General features: G+C 38.5%; 1 protein-coding gene across 1 annotated transcript in view; it reads left to right on the top strand.

Annotated features, from left to right (window-relative positions):
* uxs1 (UDP-glucuronate decarboxylase 1) overlaps positions 1-19,312 on the top strand; it is a 55,540-nt gene that overhangs the window by 35,432 nt on the left and 796 nt on the right. Inside the window, exons 10-14 of the mRNA XM_079463581.1 lie at positions 10,514-10,633; positions 11,091-11,134; positions 18,041-18,101; positions 18,614-18,671; positions 18,754-18,857. Of these exons, the coding sequence (XP_079319707.1) occupies positions 10,514-10,633; positions 11,091-11,134; positions 18,041-18,101; positions 18,614-18,671; positions 18,754-18,857 (387 nt within the window). The remainder of the gene's footprint in view (positions 1-10,513; positions 10,634-11,090; positions 11,135-18,040; positions 18,102-18,613; positions 18,672-18,753; positions 18,858-19,312) is intronic.

Raw genomic sequence — 19,312 nt, 5'->3', positions numbered from 1 at the left:
TGTGAACCCAGCATTATAGTCTGCAATTAGATATAGTTGTAGAGTTAAGCTGTGAATATTTCAAATTGAAACATTTCACACACAATTTCACTGTTTTAAAATACAACCTTTAATATCCGACAGACAATTTTCAATCCATATTATCCCGGTTTAAAAATTAGCTTCAGAACCAAATTCTGTGTTTCAAATTCAGCTTGAAATTCACGATGCAAGATCTCTACATGCTGCCTGCCAGCTTCACCAGCAGGTGGTACAAGTCGGCTCTGACGAAGACCAAAGCAAGAAATGCAGATACTGTACTTTTGATATGCTGCCCGTGCAGTCCACTCATCTTCACAATAAAGTGAATATATTTGTTCTCACTGATCTCTTAGGCATCATCACACATTTATATATTAATTGAATTAATATAACGAAGTATTCTATCTGATCTCCTAGTACTGCCAATCTATTGTAGCTAAAAGTTTCTGTATTAACCCATTGGTTGTGGATTAACTAGCCTAGGTATGAACACGAAAACTGGCTGGCACCGAAGTCACCCGACTTCTCTCCCATCCCCTTGACCCAATCCCCTCCCATCTCCTTCAGGCCATATCCAGCGCACTCACACACATCAACAACACCTCCCTGCTCACCGGCACTTTTCATCCACATTCAAACAAGCCCAGACTTAAGAAACCCACAACCTCCCTTTTATTGCTAAAACTCTTGAAAGGGCAGTTTTCAACCAAGTTTCTTCACACCTATCCCAAAACAAACTTCTAGATGACAAGCAGTCTGGCTTCAAAATAAACCACTCCACTGAGACTGGACTGCTATCGGTCACAGAAGCACTGTGGCTAGCCAAGGCAGAATCCAAATCCTCAGTCCTGATTCTGCTAGACCTATCTGTAGTGTTTGACACAGTCATTCACCAGATACTGCTAGCAACCCTGTCATCCTTAGGAATCTCAGACTCCAATCCTAATCCAATCCTACCTCTCCAGCAGATCCTTCAAGGTGTCAAGGAGGGGCTCGGTGTCCACTGCTCCCCACATGATCACTCGGGTCCCTCATGGATCAGTGCTTGGACCGCTGCTTTTTACCATTAACATGACATCCTTAGGACCCATCATCACTGTTATGCTGACGACACCTAGATCTACATCTCGTTTCACCCAGACGATACCACAGTAGCAGCACGCATAACAGCCTGCCTAGATGACATCTCGGCTTGGATGAAAGTGCATCACCTCCAGCTGAACCTGACCAAGACATAACTACTCTTGATTCCGGCACACCCTACGGTGCAACACGATCTCACCATCCAACTTGGCAATTCCACAATCACTCCCTACAAATCAGCCAGGAATCTCTGAGTCATATTTGATGAACAGCTGTCCTTCAGCTTTGCAAAGACAACGCGATCCAGTCGATATGCCTTATTCAACATTCAAAAGGTTATACCCTACGTCACTGAGCATGCGGCACAACTCCTTGTCCAGGCCCTGGTAATCTCAAGGTTGGACTACTGCAATGCTCTCCTTACTGGTCTTCCTGCAAAGGCTATCAAACCACTTCAGCTGGTTCAAAACGCGTAATCTTCCAATAACCCAAAAGGGCTCATGTGACACCCCTTTTCATCTCTCTCCACAGGTAGTGGTCTAGCTTTTGTTGAAACTAGTAACTTTTTATTAGCACATAATGTACTATTGCTCTTTTATGATATATCGCTTATTGCTCCCTGAACTCTTTGCAAGTCGCTTTGGATAAAAGTGTCTGCAAAATGACTAAATGTAAATCAAAAGTGCACGCAAAACACTTGCATATCATATGCACGCAATTTGTATATTTCTTCGTATAAATAGCTCGCCAAATACAAACATAAAATCATGCTATTGAGAAGCATTATCATAAGTTATCAAATAATGGGACTAAACCGTTACTGCGTATTGAGTTTTTAAAATAAAATAGTGAAGCTGTTGCATAAAGCTATTTGAATGACGCATGCAAATGGTATTATAAATGTGTCAGAAAGCAAGACAACAAGATTTTAAAGCATTACATTAATTACATAACACCAACACAATAAACTTAACTCAACATCTAAATTAAAAAACGTTTATTTTGTTATAAAACTAAATGGGAAAATAGCAAAGAATATAGCCTACATTTTAAACAGACAAATAAAAGTAAGTGTAAATGGCAATAGAAAAATAATAAATAACAATCTTTTCTTAAAAAACGTTGTTGTAAAATATTTTATGATTATAAAGCGGCGTAGGACTATGTGTCATAAGTTTATAAAGAGAAATATCAAGGATTTGAGAATCAAACAAAATGAAGCCAAATAGCCGATATAAACAAATTGATAAACTAAACTAAATACTGGTCCTCATGGGTTCCAGCGGCTAATTGGTCTAAAAGTTTGACGACTTCCACCACCTGCGGATGAAGCGGCAGGCAGCAGGTAGTGATCATGCTTCGGCGGATTCGGTGCGCTATTGGTTCTCCTGGGATTCCCGCCGAATTAATTGAAACCACTGAATCTTTAAATCTGAAATTTAGCGTCTGCTAAATGACGAAATCATCTGGGGAAGCTAACTTTTAAACCGAAATATTTTCATCTTAATTGAACAACCATATTGAATTGCAGACTCTGTACATGCAAGCACTGGTTATGCCACAGATTTATTTTTGATCAGTGGTAATTCAACATGATTTTTTGCTTCAAAGACTAATGGCATCATACTACTTCCATACATTCAGCCACACAGTGGAAAAGTGACAGATTGTGATTTAGTGGTTTGGGCAAAATAGAGTTGATCCAAGAATGCATGTAATCACATCATATCAGTCAACTCAGAGTTTTTAAACGGCTGAAACGTGTGACGCTTTTCTAAAATTGCCAACTCTAAGGAAAGCTAGTTTTGATTTCAGTTTACCAAGGAAAGTTATGCTTCCATCAAACTTAAGATTGCGAGTAGAAATTGTCATGTCACGTCACAGGATCATCTGGGAAGTAAAAATGGACCATTTTCTCTTTCTGTCTGTGTCCCCCTGCGTTATTGGTTGTTCTTGTTTATCGTTTTGTGCTTCTGCCCAGCGGGGTCTCCTCTTTTCCATATCTGTATGTCCATCACCCGTTTACCCCCTCTGCGGCAGAGCCAAGATCATTGAGTTGGTGGCAAAGCTTCATCTGTTCCTGCTTTCAGCTCTGCTGTCATGTTTTATGCTCAGCTACACATGAATCACCCTTCCATTCACTTCCTTTCATTCACATCATGAATGACTGTTCATCCGGTTGCTCTCCACTGTCTACATTGTTTTTTACAGTAATATTCATTTTATTCCAGAACTTTGAAGTTCTGTGACACACTGCATGAAAGGAATCCGTATTTAGCCCTGTTTTGTGTTCTTATTCAGTATTTTAATTTATATTATCATCGACTCGTAGCTGATTTAATAAGTGTATGATGTGGATGACCAAAGAACCAACTAACATCTTTATCATTAGAGTCAGACTGCTGTCTCATCGAATACTGCAATAAAATTAAAAGCATTATTGCTATCTATTGATTATCTAGAGATTCAGTCTGGTATTGATGGAGATATCACAGTTGTCTATTGAACATCCAGACAGGCTACAGAAGACCACAATTATGATGCTGTTTTTCTTTTCTTGAACTGCTGTCTCAGAGTGGTTTGGACCACGTGGTTACTCTTTGAAAATATATTCATTCATTCATTCATTTTCTACCGCTTATCCGGGGCCGGGTCGCGGGGGCAGCAGTCTAAGCAGAGATGCCCAGACATCCCTCACCCTAGACACTTCCTCCAGCTCTTCCGGGGGGGCACCGAGGCGTTCCCAGGCCAGCCGGGAGACATAGTCCCACCAGCGTGTCCTAGGTCTTCCCCGGGGTCTCCTCCCGGTCGGACGGGCCCGGAGCACCTTCCGGGGAAGGCGTCCAGTAGGCATCCGTAACAGATGCCCAACCCACCTCAGCTGACCCCTCTCGATGTGGAGGAGCAGCGGCTCTACTCCGAGCTCCTCCCGGGTGGCCGAGCTTCTCACCCTATCTCTAAGGGATCGCCCAGCCACCCTGCGGAGGAAGCCCACCCTGCGGAGGAAGCAAAAATATATCTTTGAAAATATATTGAAGTCCATTTAGTAAATATTTTATTTAACAAAGAGCAAGGAGTAATCAGGAAAGATGAAAGGAGACTCTTTTTCTCTTTTACCTTATTCTCATGCGTCTCATTTGTTTAGAGGTGGACAGTTCTTAAGTATTTTAATTCTCAAGTATCTGTAGTTTCTATCTGTAGGTGTTTTTACTCCTGGATTATCAAGCATGTATCGTACTTTTTACTCCACTACAATTCATAAGTACAGGTTGTTTTTATTTGCCTTTTGTACTTAGGTACATTGCCAATCTAGTACATTCTTGCTCTTTTGCTCCAGTTTTTTACTCAAGAATTCAAATATTTGTACTTAAGTAAAAATAGAAAGTACTAGAGGTTTTAACGTAAAGTATCATAAATCCCAAATACTTGTATTTTTATAGAGTAAAAAGAACTTCGTTCTGAAGTAAAAACATTATGAGAATTCTTAGTGTAGATACTTGTATTTGACTGGAAAAATGTCTATCTATCGACTGCCTCTGCATTTGTATCCACTATATAAATGTATCAAATAAGCAGGTTTGTGAGAAACTCCTCGATCTCCTTGGCTGTTCTTCAACTTACAGAAAGAGTTCAGCCCAAAATAAAAATGATTTCATTTACTCGTTGACTTCTTCACAACACAGAAGAAGATATTTTGAAGACCAAAAAACATTGGCCTCCATTGATTTTTCCTTCTATGGACACAAAACCACCGAGGCATTTCTCAAAATATCGTAATTTTGTGTTCCACCAGGGAAAGTGTCGTATGCAGAAGGCTTGTTGTGATAGCCGGTGTCACCGGAGATACAAGGTGTCCACCCGCCTACCGATTACCTCACTTGTCCACAGCCGCACCGACCCCACCGTCATTTTTCTAGCAATAAATCACTTCGTTTAGTTAAAGATCAGACCTCAATTACGCATCTGAATGCATCTGCTGTATTTGGAGTAGGCGGAACAAATTTCACAACAAAGATCAGCAGCTGGAGTGAGGTTTTATTTATCATGTGAGGAAAGTGAAGTGAAGTGAGCTGACTGACAAGACGATGGAGGGGCTTTACTGGCTTAGAACATGTAAGCGCTGTTATCAAGAGCTTTTTTTTAGATTTAATTTTCTTCTCTAATCTTAAAAAAGTGGTGCTTTGCCATTTATTTAACATAAACGTTTTTCGTTTCGTATTTATTTATTTTAGCAAAGTGTGTGCCGTGATTAGGCTATTCATATTGTTAATATACGTAACTTATTTAACATAAAGCTGCTTTTTTTTGGTTTCTTATACATTTTTTAGCTTGATGTGTTGTGATTATTCGTTTCTTTAAAGCAACTATATGACGTTAATATTGTTTTTCGTTTCTTATTTTTCTGCAGTGTTTGTGGGCAGGCTATTCGTTTCGTACAGTCTGTGATTATAATAAGCAAATGTCAGTGTACTTTTTTGTAGTTCCGTCTGTTTTTATTAAGAAAGATATTGAGTCACCGTTAATTCAAGCAATTTCTGTTAGGAATTAATCGGTGAACTATCCCTTCAAATCACCATATTTAACACAGTTGCCTCTCTCTTTTATAACTTGTTCTTTCATCCCTTCGTTCAGCAATCATTTCATCCCTTTTATTTCTGTACTGAGTTTAGTCGATGGTCCGTTTATGTGTGTGCTAAGTGTGCATTAGGTTTCACCTGCAGACAATTGGATTGGATTTACTGCATCGGATCCTGTGAACACGTTGAATAAACCATAAAGGGTGTACTGTAAGAATAATGTTGAATTATTATTTAATTATTATTAATGCATCATCATTATAAATGATACTGCTTGCTTAATTTACAATGAGCAATGAGCCATCTAAAGCAGTCCGTACGCAGTCAATTAAGTGTCTATCTAACATCTGTATGACATATCTCATTATGGGAAAGTCTCATGGTCTGATCGACCACGGAAGCACAAATGTCTTTTGTGAATCTATGAGCAGCACCACCTTTGAATGTCAAATGTGTAATTTTCGAGGCTCTATTGACAGTCATGTGATATAATATACATACATATGTCCTCAGAGGTGTTTAAAGACCTTGACTAATAAAGCCTTATTACCCTAAAATGAACTATTTCTATCTACATACACCGCAGGTTCCCTTACAGTTCAGCATGTTGTTTCTACAGTAGCCCTAAACGCACAAACCTTTGAGCTTGTTTCATAAATACGATATCTCCTTCGACAAAGATGAGTTAGTGCTACGCTCGGTTACCTTAGTGCTTCGAAAGGGAGGGGAGGGGTAAAGTGAACCGTTGGTTGCAATTCGCAACCTCATCGCTGGATGGTGCTACATTTCATACGCTGGATCTTAATTGCATAAATAAAGGTTGACTTAAGTGATGCCTTCAAAAATACAAAATGCATTTTGAGCGATTTGTCTTTCAAGATGCATTGTAATTTTACCAGCATAATAATCATATAATAATATGACCACGATCATCATACAATAATCACTAACACAAATAAAACGCATTCTGCATTCTACATTCTACAGGTTATGATCGGTACAATTAGAAAGAATGGCGATGCCCGTTCTAACTATGTGTAGAGCAGGGGTCAGCAGCCTTTGCAACAAAAAGAGCCATTTTCCGCCCTCTCCCAACAAATAAAAATAGTCTGGAGCTGCAAAATACAGTATATGTAACCTCTAAATCACTATAACACAGGTTGTTTTGCATGCAAGGTAGTTGCTACCCAGTTGCACCACTAGGTGGCAATATAGTGCAATTTATTTTTATTTTGATGTTGGTAATTTATAAAAAATATATAATTTTGGCAAGAAGTGGGATTGTTGAAATAGGGGAGTAGTGTCGAGGTGTTTTCGTTAGGCCCAATCCCATTCCTACCCCTTACCCCTACACTTTCCCCTAACCCTCTGTTTAGCGCGTTCACGTGAAGGGGTAGGGATGTCTCGATTCTCTTTTGATAAGAGGGGTGGGGTAAAGGCAATATAGCCCTTCAAATGAAGATTTTTCTGGACATCACTTCAAACGAAGGGGTATGACATTTTCCAACATGGCTGCTCATGCGAGTGTAATGTAAGCCTTTATTTAGGCTTTAATAAGGATCTAAACAACAAATAATTATCACGTTTGTTTAATTGAATGTTTTTTTTCGGCTCGAATACATGAAACATTGATAAAAAGTAGCAAACATTAGTAAAATTAACGCATTACTGATTGCACCATAGAACCGCAACATTCACAACTGCAAAAAAGTTGTTGTGACAATGGCCATCTCAGGAATGCAGTCACGGACGGAGGGTAGCAGAACGTGCTCCGAGCTCCGACCAATGCGGCGAACAGACAGGGTTGTCTGTTCACGTTCACCCTCCGATTTCCCGCCCGAACAGAGGGAGAAATCTACAGAATGCGATCTCAGTTGCGTGGTCAGCTTATGTTGACGAAAAAGTCACTTTTTAGGCTGTAATACACAAAACTGATATGACCACAGCTGACAACAGCATCTTGGAAGTTTGTGATAAACATTGCTGCATCTCTGTACAGTCAATGACATATTACAATGACAGTGTAGTAATGGTGTCCTCATCTTAGGGGAATGTTTTTAGCCCTTCCCCTTGCCACTCTGTTTCAAGGGGCAAGCGGAAGGGGTATGAAATAGAAAGAAACTGAGGCCTATAGACCAAATCCCAATTCTGTAAACTTTTGTTTTGGCGTTTGATGAACAGCCACAAGAGATCGTCGACTCTCCGTATACGGACATCATGCGTAAACATTATGAGAAGTGCTCTAGCCGGACAGGATTTAAAGTTTGCCGGCTAAAGACCTTAACGTTTCGTTTAAAGACGAAAAACGTGGCAAGCAGAATGTTTTCTCACCATTCCACTTCTAACACATTCATACAGTGTTCGGCGCTTTCTCTCATCTGGCAAAGCAGAAATGGAAAAAAAATTTCCGTCATCTCTGGTCGCGCTCATATGTACATTGCATGCACTTATTTCGTCTGTTCGAATGAAATATCTGAAAAGCAAATACATTTGGCTGTGTATGCCTTTTCAGGTATTTCTTGAAGAAATCAGGACAGAAGTGGTCAAAAGTGGACAAAATAGATGGATTACAGCAGCAATTGTAAACCGTTATGTGCCTCTTTTGTCCACTGGTGATCCGATCGATCAAAAAACATATCAAAACCAGGAATAAACAGGGCCTTATAAAGACGGCATTGAAACCACAGCAGGGGGGCAGGAGAGCCCCCCTGCTGTAGAGGAACTGCATCCTCGGTCGCTACATCCAAATTTATATGTGGTCCTCTCTCCACCATCAGGTCTGACGACACACTGAAGTGATACTAGAAGCTTATTGGCTTGAGAGGTTATGATTATTATTTCTAATGATTATTTACGCTCATGCAGGAAAGCCATTGTGGCTTTAAAGAAAGCTAAATATGTCATATTGAAATATGCAGTCTGATCTAATAAACTGAGGCTTTATGCTATCAGCCCTTCTGAGACGTCCGTGCAATCACGATGTGTTCTGCGGAAGCTGTTTGATAAAGAACACATGTAATGCAAAAATCATTCTTTTTATCACGTTGACATCATATGAGAAGATAATTTGATTTTATATAAATGTTTGTATTCAACTGAACAAAGAATGTGGTGATGGCATGAAGGTGAGTAAATGATGAGATAACCTTTAGATTTGTGTGAAGCATTCAAGCTTTGTGTTTAAGTCAGATCTGAGTTCCTCACAATATAAACCCAAGTGGTTTGTGGCATGCGCACAAAGTGTTTGTATGCGGTTTTGATTTAGTATGCTGTCAAACTGGTAGCCTTGTAGTCAAGCATGCGCTTTTTTCCCTAGAGGAGCGCTTAGGCAGGTTGTCCTTGTTCCGTCCCTGTTCCATGCAGTCTGCCATTTTCTAGCCTTCATTTATAATGATATTCATGAGTTTTCATGTTTTATGTTCAAAGTATAGCTCAAGTTAAAAAAAAATCTCTCAACGTCAGCACAAGTATTTAATGTGAACACAGCCTTGAGACGGTCTGGCTTGAGACGGTCTGGCTTGAGACGGTCTGGCTTGAGACGGTCTGGCTTGAGACGGTCTGGCTTGAGACGGTCTGGCTTGAGACGGTCTGGCTTGAGACGGTCTGGCTTGAGACGGTCTGGCTTGAGACGGGCTGTCTTGAGACGGGCTGTCTTTCACGATTTATGAAGCTGGTGTCACATCTAGTGTCCTTTTCCAGAAGACTTTTCCCAGTTTATTGCTTTCTGTGTATTTATGGCCATCACTCGATTTGTGCGGCCACTCAGACTTTATTAAGCTGTTTGTATTTTTACCCCGTGATGTAAATCGGCAGTTATTGATGACATTGATTGTGGCCTTTTCTAAAGTATCTCAACGTCACAAGAATCACACATGATTCATAGAAGTTGTACTGGCACGTCGGGTCATCCGGTGAGACTTACCGATTGGTCGTCTCCATCCCGGAAGGTTCTTGTCTCCATTATGAGTCAATCTTTAGAGATGGAGATATGGAAAAATAGCAGTAGCTTTGAGAATTATCTAGGGCTTTTTAATTTATTAAATGTTTGTTTTTATTTACATTTACATTCATGCATTTGCCAGATGCTTTTATCCAAAGCGACTTGCATTGCATTACACTATAGTTTTGTTTCAAAGTATGTGCCATCCCCTGGGATCGAACCCACGACCTTTGCATTGCTGGTGCCATGCGCTGAGCACTGAGCTGAAGGAAAGCTTGTTTATATGTCTGTGCACATTTATTAAGTATTTATAAACACATACTCGTACACACAGGGCAGGTCCAGCCTCTGTTGGTGCCCTAGGCAAGATTTTCGTTTGTGGGACTCCAGTAATCAATAAATAAAATAATAAATGAAAATATGAGATAAATGAAAAGGAAAATGTATATTTATTTGAATATAACATGGATTGTGATGAACATAAATAGGAAGTAAACAAATAACAAAAAATATGTTAAAAAAAATTATTTGATATTTTGTTAAATATACGCGTGTATGTTTGTGTTTATAAATACTAATGAATATGCACGGTGCACAGACATATGGTATATAAACAGAAACTTTTATTCCGGATGCAATTCGTAGTTTAACAGCCCTAGGCAAAGCAACATTGTTCATTTTGTTAAAAAAGGTTGTTTTCAGGGTTTTCAATTATTAAGATGACCTGCTGCCCTAGTGTACACTATTACACTTTTAGACCCTGCTGTAATAAGTGTATTATTTGTTATCGAATGAATCATTAATGTATCATCATATGATATTCTCAGCATAGCCCTCATCTCTGGATAGAAACCCATGAGATGATGGTATTTTGCATATGCTTGTCTCACAGGAGGGCGTGGAGGTGAGGGTGGCTCGGATCTTTAACACCTTCGGGTCTCGCATGCACATGAATGACGGGCGAGTGGTCAGTAATTTCATTCTGCAGGCTTTACAAGGAGAGCCGCTGACGGTAAGACCCCTTCACCTTATCCACACACAGTGGAGGATTTAATCACATCTCCAAACAATCAATTTTAAATTGTTTAAAAATGTATTAACATTATAATAGATTTAATATCGTAGTTCCCGCCCAAAGAAAACTGTTATTGTTTATTCACCCGCATGTTGTTTAAAACCTGTAAGTGGCGTGTTGCTTAGTTATCAACATTTCTGCTGGGTTTCTGCAGTAGAAAGAAAGTCATACAGGTTTGTAATGACATGAGGGTGACAAAATGGTGAAATATTTTTGGATATTTAAGTATTAAAGTCTGGAAAGGTAAAATAATGTCATTTATAACCACACCACAAGTAACTGTAGGTGGAAACACTTTTGGTTTTTGAACATTGTGAACATTACTCACTCACTTTGTAGCAGCTCTGAACGCTTTGATGTTTATTGGGCTTACATACCTTGTGCACTCTTTCAGGTTTACGGTTCAGGGTCTCAGACGAGAGCTTTCCAGTATGTAAGGTAAGAACTGAGGTAACAGGCTAAATCAGCCAACATTACCTTTAACCCTTTCTCGTATAAAGAGTAAGAAATAAATCAGAATGGTGTCCACTGCACTATGTAGGGCGATTCACATTTTGCATCCTGCACGCAAGTTCATTATTTTAAATGCAGACACGGCAGGGACATTTTTCGAGGTGCGTCGGCGCTGCATCCAGAGGAAAATATTTCAACTTTTCAGAGTGGCGCGTGCATGAGACGCTGCTCGCATTGCCACATGGTTTTAGTCGTGAAATGTGAATGGCCCCTTATCCTAATTCAAGCATGAAAGGGTTAATGAAACGATTAAATTTCATGAACTGCATGTAGCAAAAGGTGCAGCAAAATGTACTTTAATTCCTTAAAGTATTTTATATGGCAAGGACCAAATAAGGAAGCAAAAGCAGCCAATAAGAGCCTAGAAATAGTATTGAGAGAGTTCACACATACTCAAGCTGTATGATAAAATAACAAAAGTAGAAAATGTAAGTATTTTTCACAAAGTGTTAAATTACCCAACCTTGGGTAATATTGGCTAACATAAAACATTTTGATTTTTCATCATTATTATGGTTACATTTGTTTTGTTTCATCATGTTTGCTTTATACTAAAATGCCTAGTGTGTAGTTGTATATGGACTTATATGGATACGCATGCAGTCAAATATATCCACTTTAATTTTAGGCTTAATTCTGTGACACATGATTTCTCTACCAAGCTAATTTACCTAGATTTTTGCTTTCTATTGTTACTGTGCGGTCAAATGATAAGAACAGAGAGCAAACTCATCTGGCTTCTGTTACTCTACATCTGAGTTTTTACATCTATAGCTTTTGCCATAATGAAATTGACCTTGGTCTAAATCAGGCCTTTGCGGACAGATTGCTCTCTGCAGTTTTTAAGGACAAAGCCTGCATTTGATGGGACTGCTGATGCTTCATGGTAAAGGCATTGAATGAGTTTTTACATCTAAAGCCGATGTTTTGATTTAAAAGCCATAGACTGATAGTTTGTGTTCTTCAGTACAGACAAATAATTTTTTATAACATGCATCCGCATGTGACAGCCAGGGTATTGTGGGATATGATAAGAAATCGCCAAAACCAAACACCTACACGCAACACATGTCCCCCCTCCGGGTAAATAGAAAGCAAAACACAATCTGCAGTTCTTCAATCAGTTTACTTTCATCTATAGAGGCGTGTGGCTTTTTTAAAAGACTGAGTTTAGAGTTCAGAACCCAGTGACATTTTTTTTGTACTGAATGAAAGATAAGGTTTTTCTGACGGAATACGTCTGTAAACATTGCAACACCGGTTTGCATGCCTCTGCGTGTTTGTGTGCCACGGGGGTCTGATGAGAGTGCACTTGAAAAATGAAGTGGATGGATGTGGGTCTGGATTTTGAGAAGGGCTGGTCTAGTTAAAAAACGTAGCCAGACTGCTATTAATGATGCTGGGGGGAGGTCATTAACTTGTTACATGACTTATTCATAAAGAATAACAATTTACATGACGGGTGGGGAAGAAAATGCAGAGTGAATCCTTCATGCCTGGCAGTAATATGGCTCCCTACAGATAGTATGTTTGGAAGAAGCGAGTTGTTCTTTAATTCATTTTTAATACTTTACATTACTGCTCAATTTTGAGTGTTGTTTGATATTCAGGAGAAATGTTTTCAATGCTCACAGTGGTCTCAGGTGGTCTCTTTGTTTTGTTGTGCACTGAAAAAATTATTATGTGCCTTGGTTGATTTTATGAAAAGAAATTATTTAAATATACTTAATATGATTCTTCCTGTTTTTAACAAATAAAAAAATCTGTGAAAATAACGTAAAATTCTTGGGAATAAAATATAAACACATTTTGGTTGTTTTGAGTAATTTTAAGCGAACATATTGTTTTTATTATTATTAAATCCATCTCAATTTTATTATGTTAAACCTATTTGAATTGGTGAAATTGAGTTATACTTATTTATTTTGTGCTCAGACTATATTCATAATTTTTGTAGATATAACTACCTTGTTGATCTGTAGTTCCAAGAATACTTTGTTTTGACTGCTTTAGGAGATTCATTTCCCAGATTAACGCTCATTTTAAGTGTTATTCAGTAAAAGGAATGACTTGCTCGTGTTTTTATTGATTTATCTTCGAGATTGAGGAGAGTTTTGGTATTATTTTTAAGTTTGGGTTTTTTAGGTCAGAAGAGCGTTGCTTGTGCCTAGGCCGAGGAAGGCACAATATCAGCCATGAAGTGTGTCATTTCACTTATTGAGCAGGAACTGCTAATGCCAGTACAGAGACCACCTACTTATTTTTACTTTGTTACATTTACTTGATATTTGAACAAAAACTAAATGTTTTTAACTTATAAGTAGAATAAAAAAGATTCTGGTCAAGTTGTACTAGAATTATAGCTGCAAAACTGACTTGCAATCTGATTTTAATCCTTAATAAAAATGTCTAAAGTCAATTCTACAAGCATTTTTTTTCGGTGTGTCTGAGATTTGATGTGTTGTAGAGATTTAAATGGTTCACGTGCCGTTCTAGCGCCAACTGTTGACCCTTATGGTCATCGTATTTAATATGATCTAATTATATATATCTTACTGTTCATGCATCTTTTGTTTTTATCTACTGTACCCAAACATTATATACAGTAGATGCCATGTGTGATTGTCCTTGAGCCAGGGAAGTCTTTGTCAGTGCTTATACTGAACAGCTAATTCAATTTATTTTTTACATTTGAAAAGGATATGGCGTGCTCTTACATTTTTTTTTTGCCTTGTATGCCATTTTATAATTAAAGGCATTTGCTGTAAATAGGTAGGGAGGATCCTGTAAGCTGCATGCGTGTGTGTGTGTGTGTGTGGCCACACAAAAATGTGTGCAAAAATCTATTTTAATTTATAGTGTTAATTTACTTAATTTATTTTTGGTCTTATTTCTAGTCCTATATTTATATTTTCCAGTCTTAACTCTATGTTGAGTATGTATCCTGTATATGCTGCACTGTATGCATTGTTATATTATATTATTATATGCATATTGGTTGGAAGATTGGTTTTGAAAAAAGCATTTGAACACTAACAAATGTTACCAAACTCAACCCTATATTGTTAAATGTTTTAGCTAACATGAATTAAGTAAGGTAAGGTCTTTATAATATACATATACATAATGTCTTCAGAGGTGTATATTGTATTTCTGTCATTAGATCCTCCAAAAAAACGACACACTGGGCCTTTAAATAATGTTAAAAACTCCAACATTTTTGGAAAGTGTTAATAAAAATGCTTTACATTTTATCTGTCCCACTAAAGAATGGGTGGAAAATTCGAGAACAGGAAAAGGGAACCCCAGAGAACATGCCAGCCAGTAGGGAAGGTCTCTTTTGACAGTCTTAAATTTCAAGGCCCTTACTGTTAAAGGAGATAGATTTTGTGTAGCCCCGCTCTGCTTCATCCTCAAGATAAATACACGAGTCTTATCTCAAATAAGCAGTACACAGTACACACTGAGCAAAGAGAAGATGGACCAATATAGTTTATCTCACCTTAATAAAAGACGGCAGTGGATGGAAATAAAATGAAGACCGAAAATGCAATGTTTGGTATAGTGTTATAGACGGTTTCATCTTAACAACATAAACAAACGCCCATGCACACTTTTGTAACCCCATTACTCTACAGGCACTCTTGTGTTTGTGAATGTGTACCGAAAGTAATTTCTGATAAAATTTAAAAGAAACCAATAAGAACCATTACTTTGCTAAACTCGTTTCTCCATTATTTAAACTACAAAACCGCTAGTTGTCAATGTACCATACGGTTTCTTTAAATGCCACCAACTACAGGACCCATTCAAGAAATTGTTTATTTAATAAAATGAACATACAACAAATTGTTTATTTAATATAATTATTATACAGTAAAATAATAATACAAATGAATATAAATGGTTATATTATTAGCCACTAGCCAAACACAAACCGTAAGTTAACTTGGGGTCCGGCGCGCGCGTCCGATGAAATGCTCTATACATGTTAATCTTGTTGGTCAGAAACAATACATACTAAAAACTAAACAAGATTGTGAAAGAATATTCAGCTATAGATATCATGTTTCCAGATTTTTACTTTTGGATGTTGATACTCTCTCTCTCTCCCTTGGTCTTTGGCTAATGGGGACTGACATTCACGTGTGCTATAGAATAGAATCCATGACCAAACAGAAAGCATCTTGGTTACGAGCAATTGATAGTTATTTTGTTTTTAATAATAAATAATCGCACCAACAGTTGTCTCCTCCTCACCAAGCTTCTGTCTGTAGACTATTCAAGGTTTGTGCAGGTCTACAATCTTGACCCTGACATCCTTTGAAGCCTATTTGGTCTTGACCATGGTGGTGGAGAGTTTGAAATGGAAGAGACAGGCATCTTTTATATACGTAACAAGCTGACTTAGGAGTACTTTCTTAAAGTGAAAGGACTAATCTGTGGTACATGTAGGCGCATAACCATTCTGTGGAGCCAGAATTCTTGCTGCTTGGTAGGGGATCAAATACTTATTTCACTGACTGAAATGCAAATCAATTTAAAACCTTTAATGATATTTTTTTTGTTGATATTTGGTTTCTACTAGTTAAAATAAACCTACCATAAAACTTATAGACCCTTCATTTCTTTGTAGGCAGGCAAACTTACAAAATCAGCAGGGGATCAAAACATTTTTTCCTTCACTATACACAACTATGTCTTCAGGTGTATAAAGACCTTAACAATGAAGCATTATGTTATTATTACCTTGAATGAGCTATTTTGATCTACATACATCGCGGGTCCCCTTACACGGAATTCACCATGTTGTTTCTACAGTAGCCCTTAACGGACAAACTGGACTAGAGTGTGTTTCGTAAATACGTTATCTCCTTCAACAAAGAAGCAAAAGCTTTTGAAAGGATTGTAAATGTTTTTTTTGTTAGCCTTTACGGGTTCTTTGTTAACCGTTTTAACCGTTTTTTTTGTTAACCGTTACGGGTTCTCCAATTGGAGAACCCGTAACGGTTCTCCAATTGGTACTCCAAAGTATTACAGCACTCCCATCTCTATAATAAGAGTATTTCTGCAAAATACATTCGGACGATCTTCTGTTTCTGGTCTGTCGCATGCGTATAATTGGAAGTTAATGGAGGGAAACTAGCGGCTTTACTCGTGCAAACTCGTCACAAAAGAGGTGTGTTTTAAAAATAAACACAGCGAATAAAAGGGAGAATAATAGAGCCCTTATGAGGCGTTTTTCCTGAGGCAGATCTTCCTGCAGGAAAGGTGAGCAGCAAGTGTTATGACCGGGAACGATGTGTGACGTGAGCTTGTGGCTTGTTGGTCCTGAACACGCTTCAGAGAATTTGGCTTAGAAGTGATGATTGACTGGTTTGTACACGTGTGGCCACGGCGGAGACGGACGAATTCACATTGATTACACGTCTGGTTGTTTCAGCAGCACTCATCAGAGAACTTGTGATCTGCTCAAACGTGGACATAAGTCTTTTTTTTGTTAAACGTAATACCTGTTTTTTAACTCTACACAAATGTTTAAAACAAAATACAATCAACTAGGGATGCACCAGTATCGGGCCCGATACGAAGTTCATGTACTCGTACTTCTCATAAAAATGAACCGATACCAAAGGCTGATACCTCATGCAACAAGGCAAATTTTAGTCAGTTCTGTGACAAGCATACAAAATTAAAAAAAAGTTGTTTGTACAGGCATCAGTCAGTACCAGAAAAAAACCTCCGCTTCGCATCAGGTCTTGATCCCACTGAACAACCAGCTGCCTGTACATTATTCCTGACATAATGCTGTATGTTAAAGGGATAGTTCACCCAACGATATCAATTCTGTCATGAGTTACTCACTCTCTAGTTGTTCCAATTGAACACAGAGAAAGATATTTGGACGAATGCTTGTAACCAAACAGTTCATGTCCACCATTGAATTCCATAGTGACAATGATATTCAAAAGTGCCCCAGGACTGTTTGCTGTCCTACATTCTTCCAAATATCTTTTGTGTTAGACAGAACAATGTTTTAATTTTTTCCTACTATGGGAGTCAATGGGTCCAAGAACTGTTTGGTTATTAGCATTCTTCCAAATATCTTTCTCCGTGTTCATCTGAAAAAAGAATTGTATACAGATTTGGATTCTCGAAGGCGAGTAAATGATGACAGAATTTATTTTGGAGCGAGGTACCTCCTTTAAAAGCATTGAAACCATTACTGACCAATACACATTTTAAGGATGATTAAGAGAAGTTGATTTCATTTGTGCTATTAAAATAATTCTTGCGTACCATTGCAGTCAAGACCAGTGCAGAGCACATGTATTCAATAACTAATATAGCTGCATGTCAACATATAGCTGATAAGCTGAAATTGAAGGAGATGGAGGAAGGTTATTGAAGAAAGTGCAGGCGGCAGACCCCTCTGAACTTAAGGCAAATTGTGTTATTGCTTGAAGTCTGTTAGGGCTGTGTGACTTCAATACAAGCGAAATGTCAAACATTTGTATGCTCGGCAAGCAAAATCACTCCCACTTAAACTGTTTTTGCGATCCTCAACCATTGTGCATTTAAAGCCTGCGCAAAAAGCCCTTGTTATTGTCTTCAACTCTGCCAGCAAGGTTTGTCCTGCAAGTTCATCCGCGCTGTTGTGTAGATGAGAACACTTGAGCGTTTTCTGAAAGATGTCATTCATGTTCACAAATGTAGAGTTTGCACCATCACCTTTGGAGCGCAGATGAGCTGAATTTAATCAAGTGGATTTTCTTTGTATGTACACCCACTACAGATCGTGTTTTACTTCCCTGTTTGTTTCTCCCACAGTGATCTGGTGAACGGGCTGGTGTCTCTGATGAATAGTAACGTCAGCAGTCCGGTCAACCTGGTGAGTTTAATCATCTCGCCTAAATTTAGAAGCCTTGGGAGACCGCTCGCACAGGACACGTAGAGCGGTATAGATTTGAACAGAAGGCACGATTAGAAATGAATTAAGTCTCACAGATGCTAATGTATACACACGTTGTTTACTTTGTTTATCCTCCACTCTTTTATCCTCCCACTCTTCTGAATTGGTCCAAAAGTTGAAATATTTTTAACTTGACGTATTAAAGCGACACTTATCCGCCGTGGCCAATTACGTCCAACCGACAGCACAAACTTACAGTTTTCATAATTTCCACTTTCCCCATCCAATTCATTTAAAGTTCCAGAGAATATTTCTATCTTCCTGAAATACGTAATTGACACGTGACACAGAATATAGTACTTGGCATCAGTCATATTATCCGGAAGGTAAATTGCTTGGCCAATTCAACCTAAGGCCATATTAAGCCGCTGTCTGTCTCTATCGCCCTATTGATCTTCCTTCCTCATACCTGCTCACTCTTCCCTCTTTAGGGAAATCCAGAGGAACACACCATATTGGAATTTGCTCAGCTCATAAAGAGCCTAGTAGGTAAGTTGGAAGTGGAAAACTGCAGATGTGCTGTCAGAATCTATAATGAAGTTAATGCAATGTCACTTGATTGTCTCCTCAGTCAGCAGAAGTCATATTCAGTTCCTTCCAGAAGCTCAGGATGATCCACAGAGACGACGGCCAGACATCCGTAAAGCTAAAATGCTTCTGGGCTGGGAGCCCGTGGTGAGTTCTGGTGTTATCGAATCAAATAAATGAATACCTTAGAGAGCATTCTGTTCATTTGAATGCCAAACCTGGAGGTTTTTTGTGATGTTTTGTCTCTGGAAATTTGTTTTGTTTTATATTAATGCATTTGGCAGATGGTTTTATTCAAACCTCTGTATCTCAACTTGGGATCAACCCATGATATTTGTCTCGCAAACACAATGCTATACAGAAGTCACATGTTTTGCTAATGTATTTAACATGTGACGTCATTGATCTCCACCCAGAATGCTGTCTGTTTTATATAGCGTGACATTAACTAGATGTCCAAAAGGGTGTTAAGAGATGGAAACCGCTAGAAATGCCAAACTGTTCAAATAGGACCATTTATTATACTAAATATCATACTATACATACCCTAATGCAGGATTATGATAACGATTTCATAAACTGAATCAAATGTGGCATCTGCA

This window comes from Barbatula barbatula (genome assembly GCF_947034865.1).
Source record: "Barbatula barbatula genome assembly, chromosome: 9".
Taxonomy (NCBI): domain Eukaryota; kingdom Metazoa; phylum Chordata; class Actinopteri; order Cypriniformes; family Nemacheilidae; genus Barbatula; species Barbatula barbatula.
This window is presented reverse-complemented; position numbering and strand designations above follow the sequence as displayed.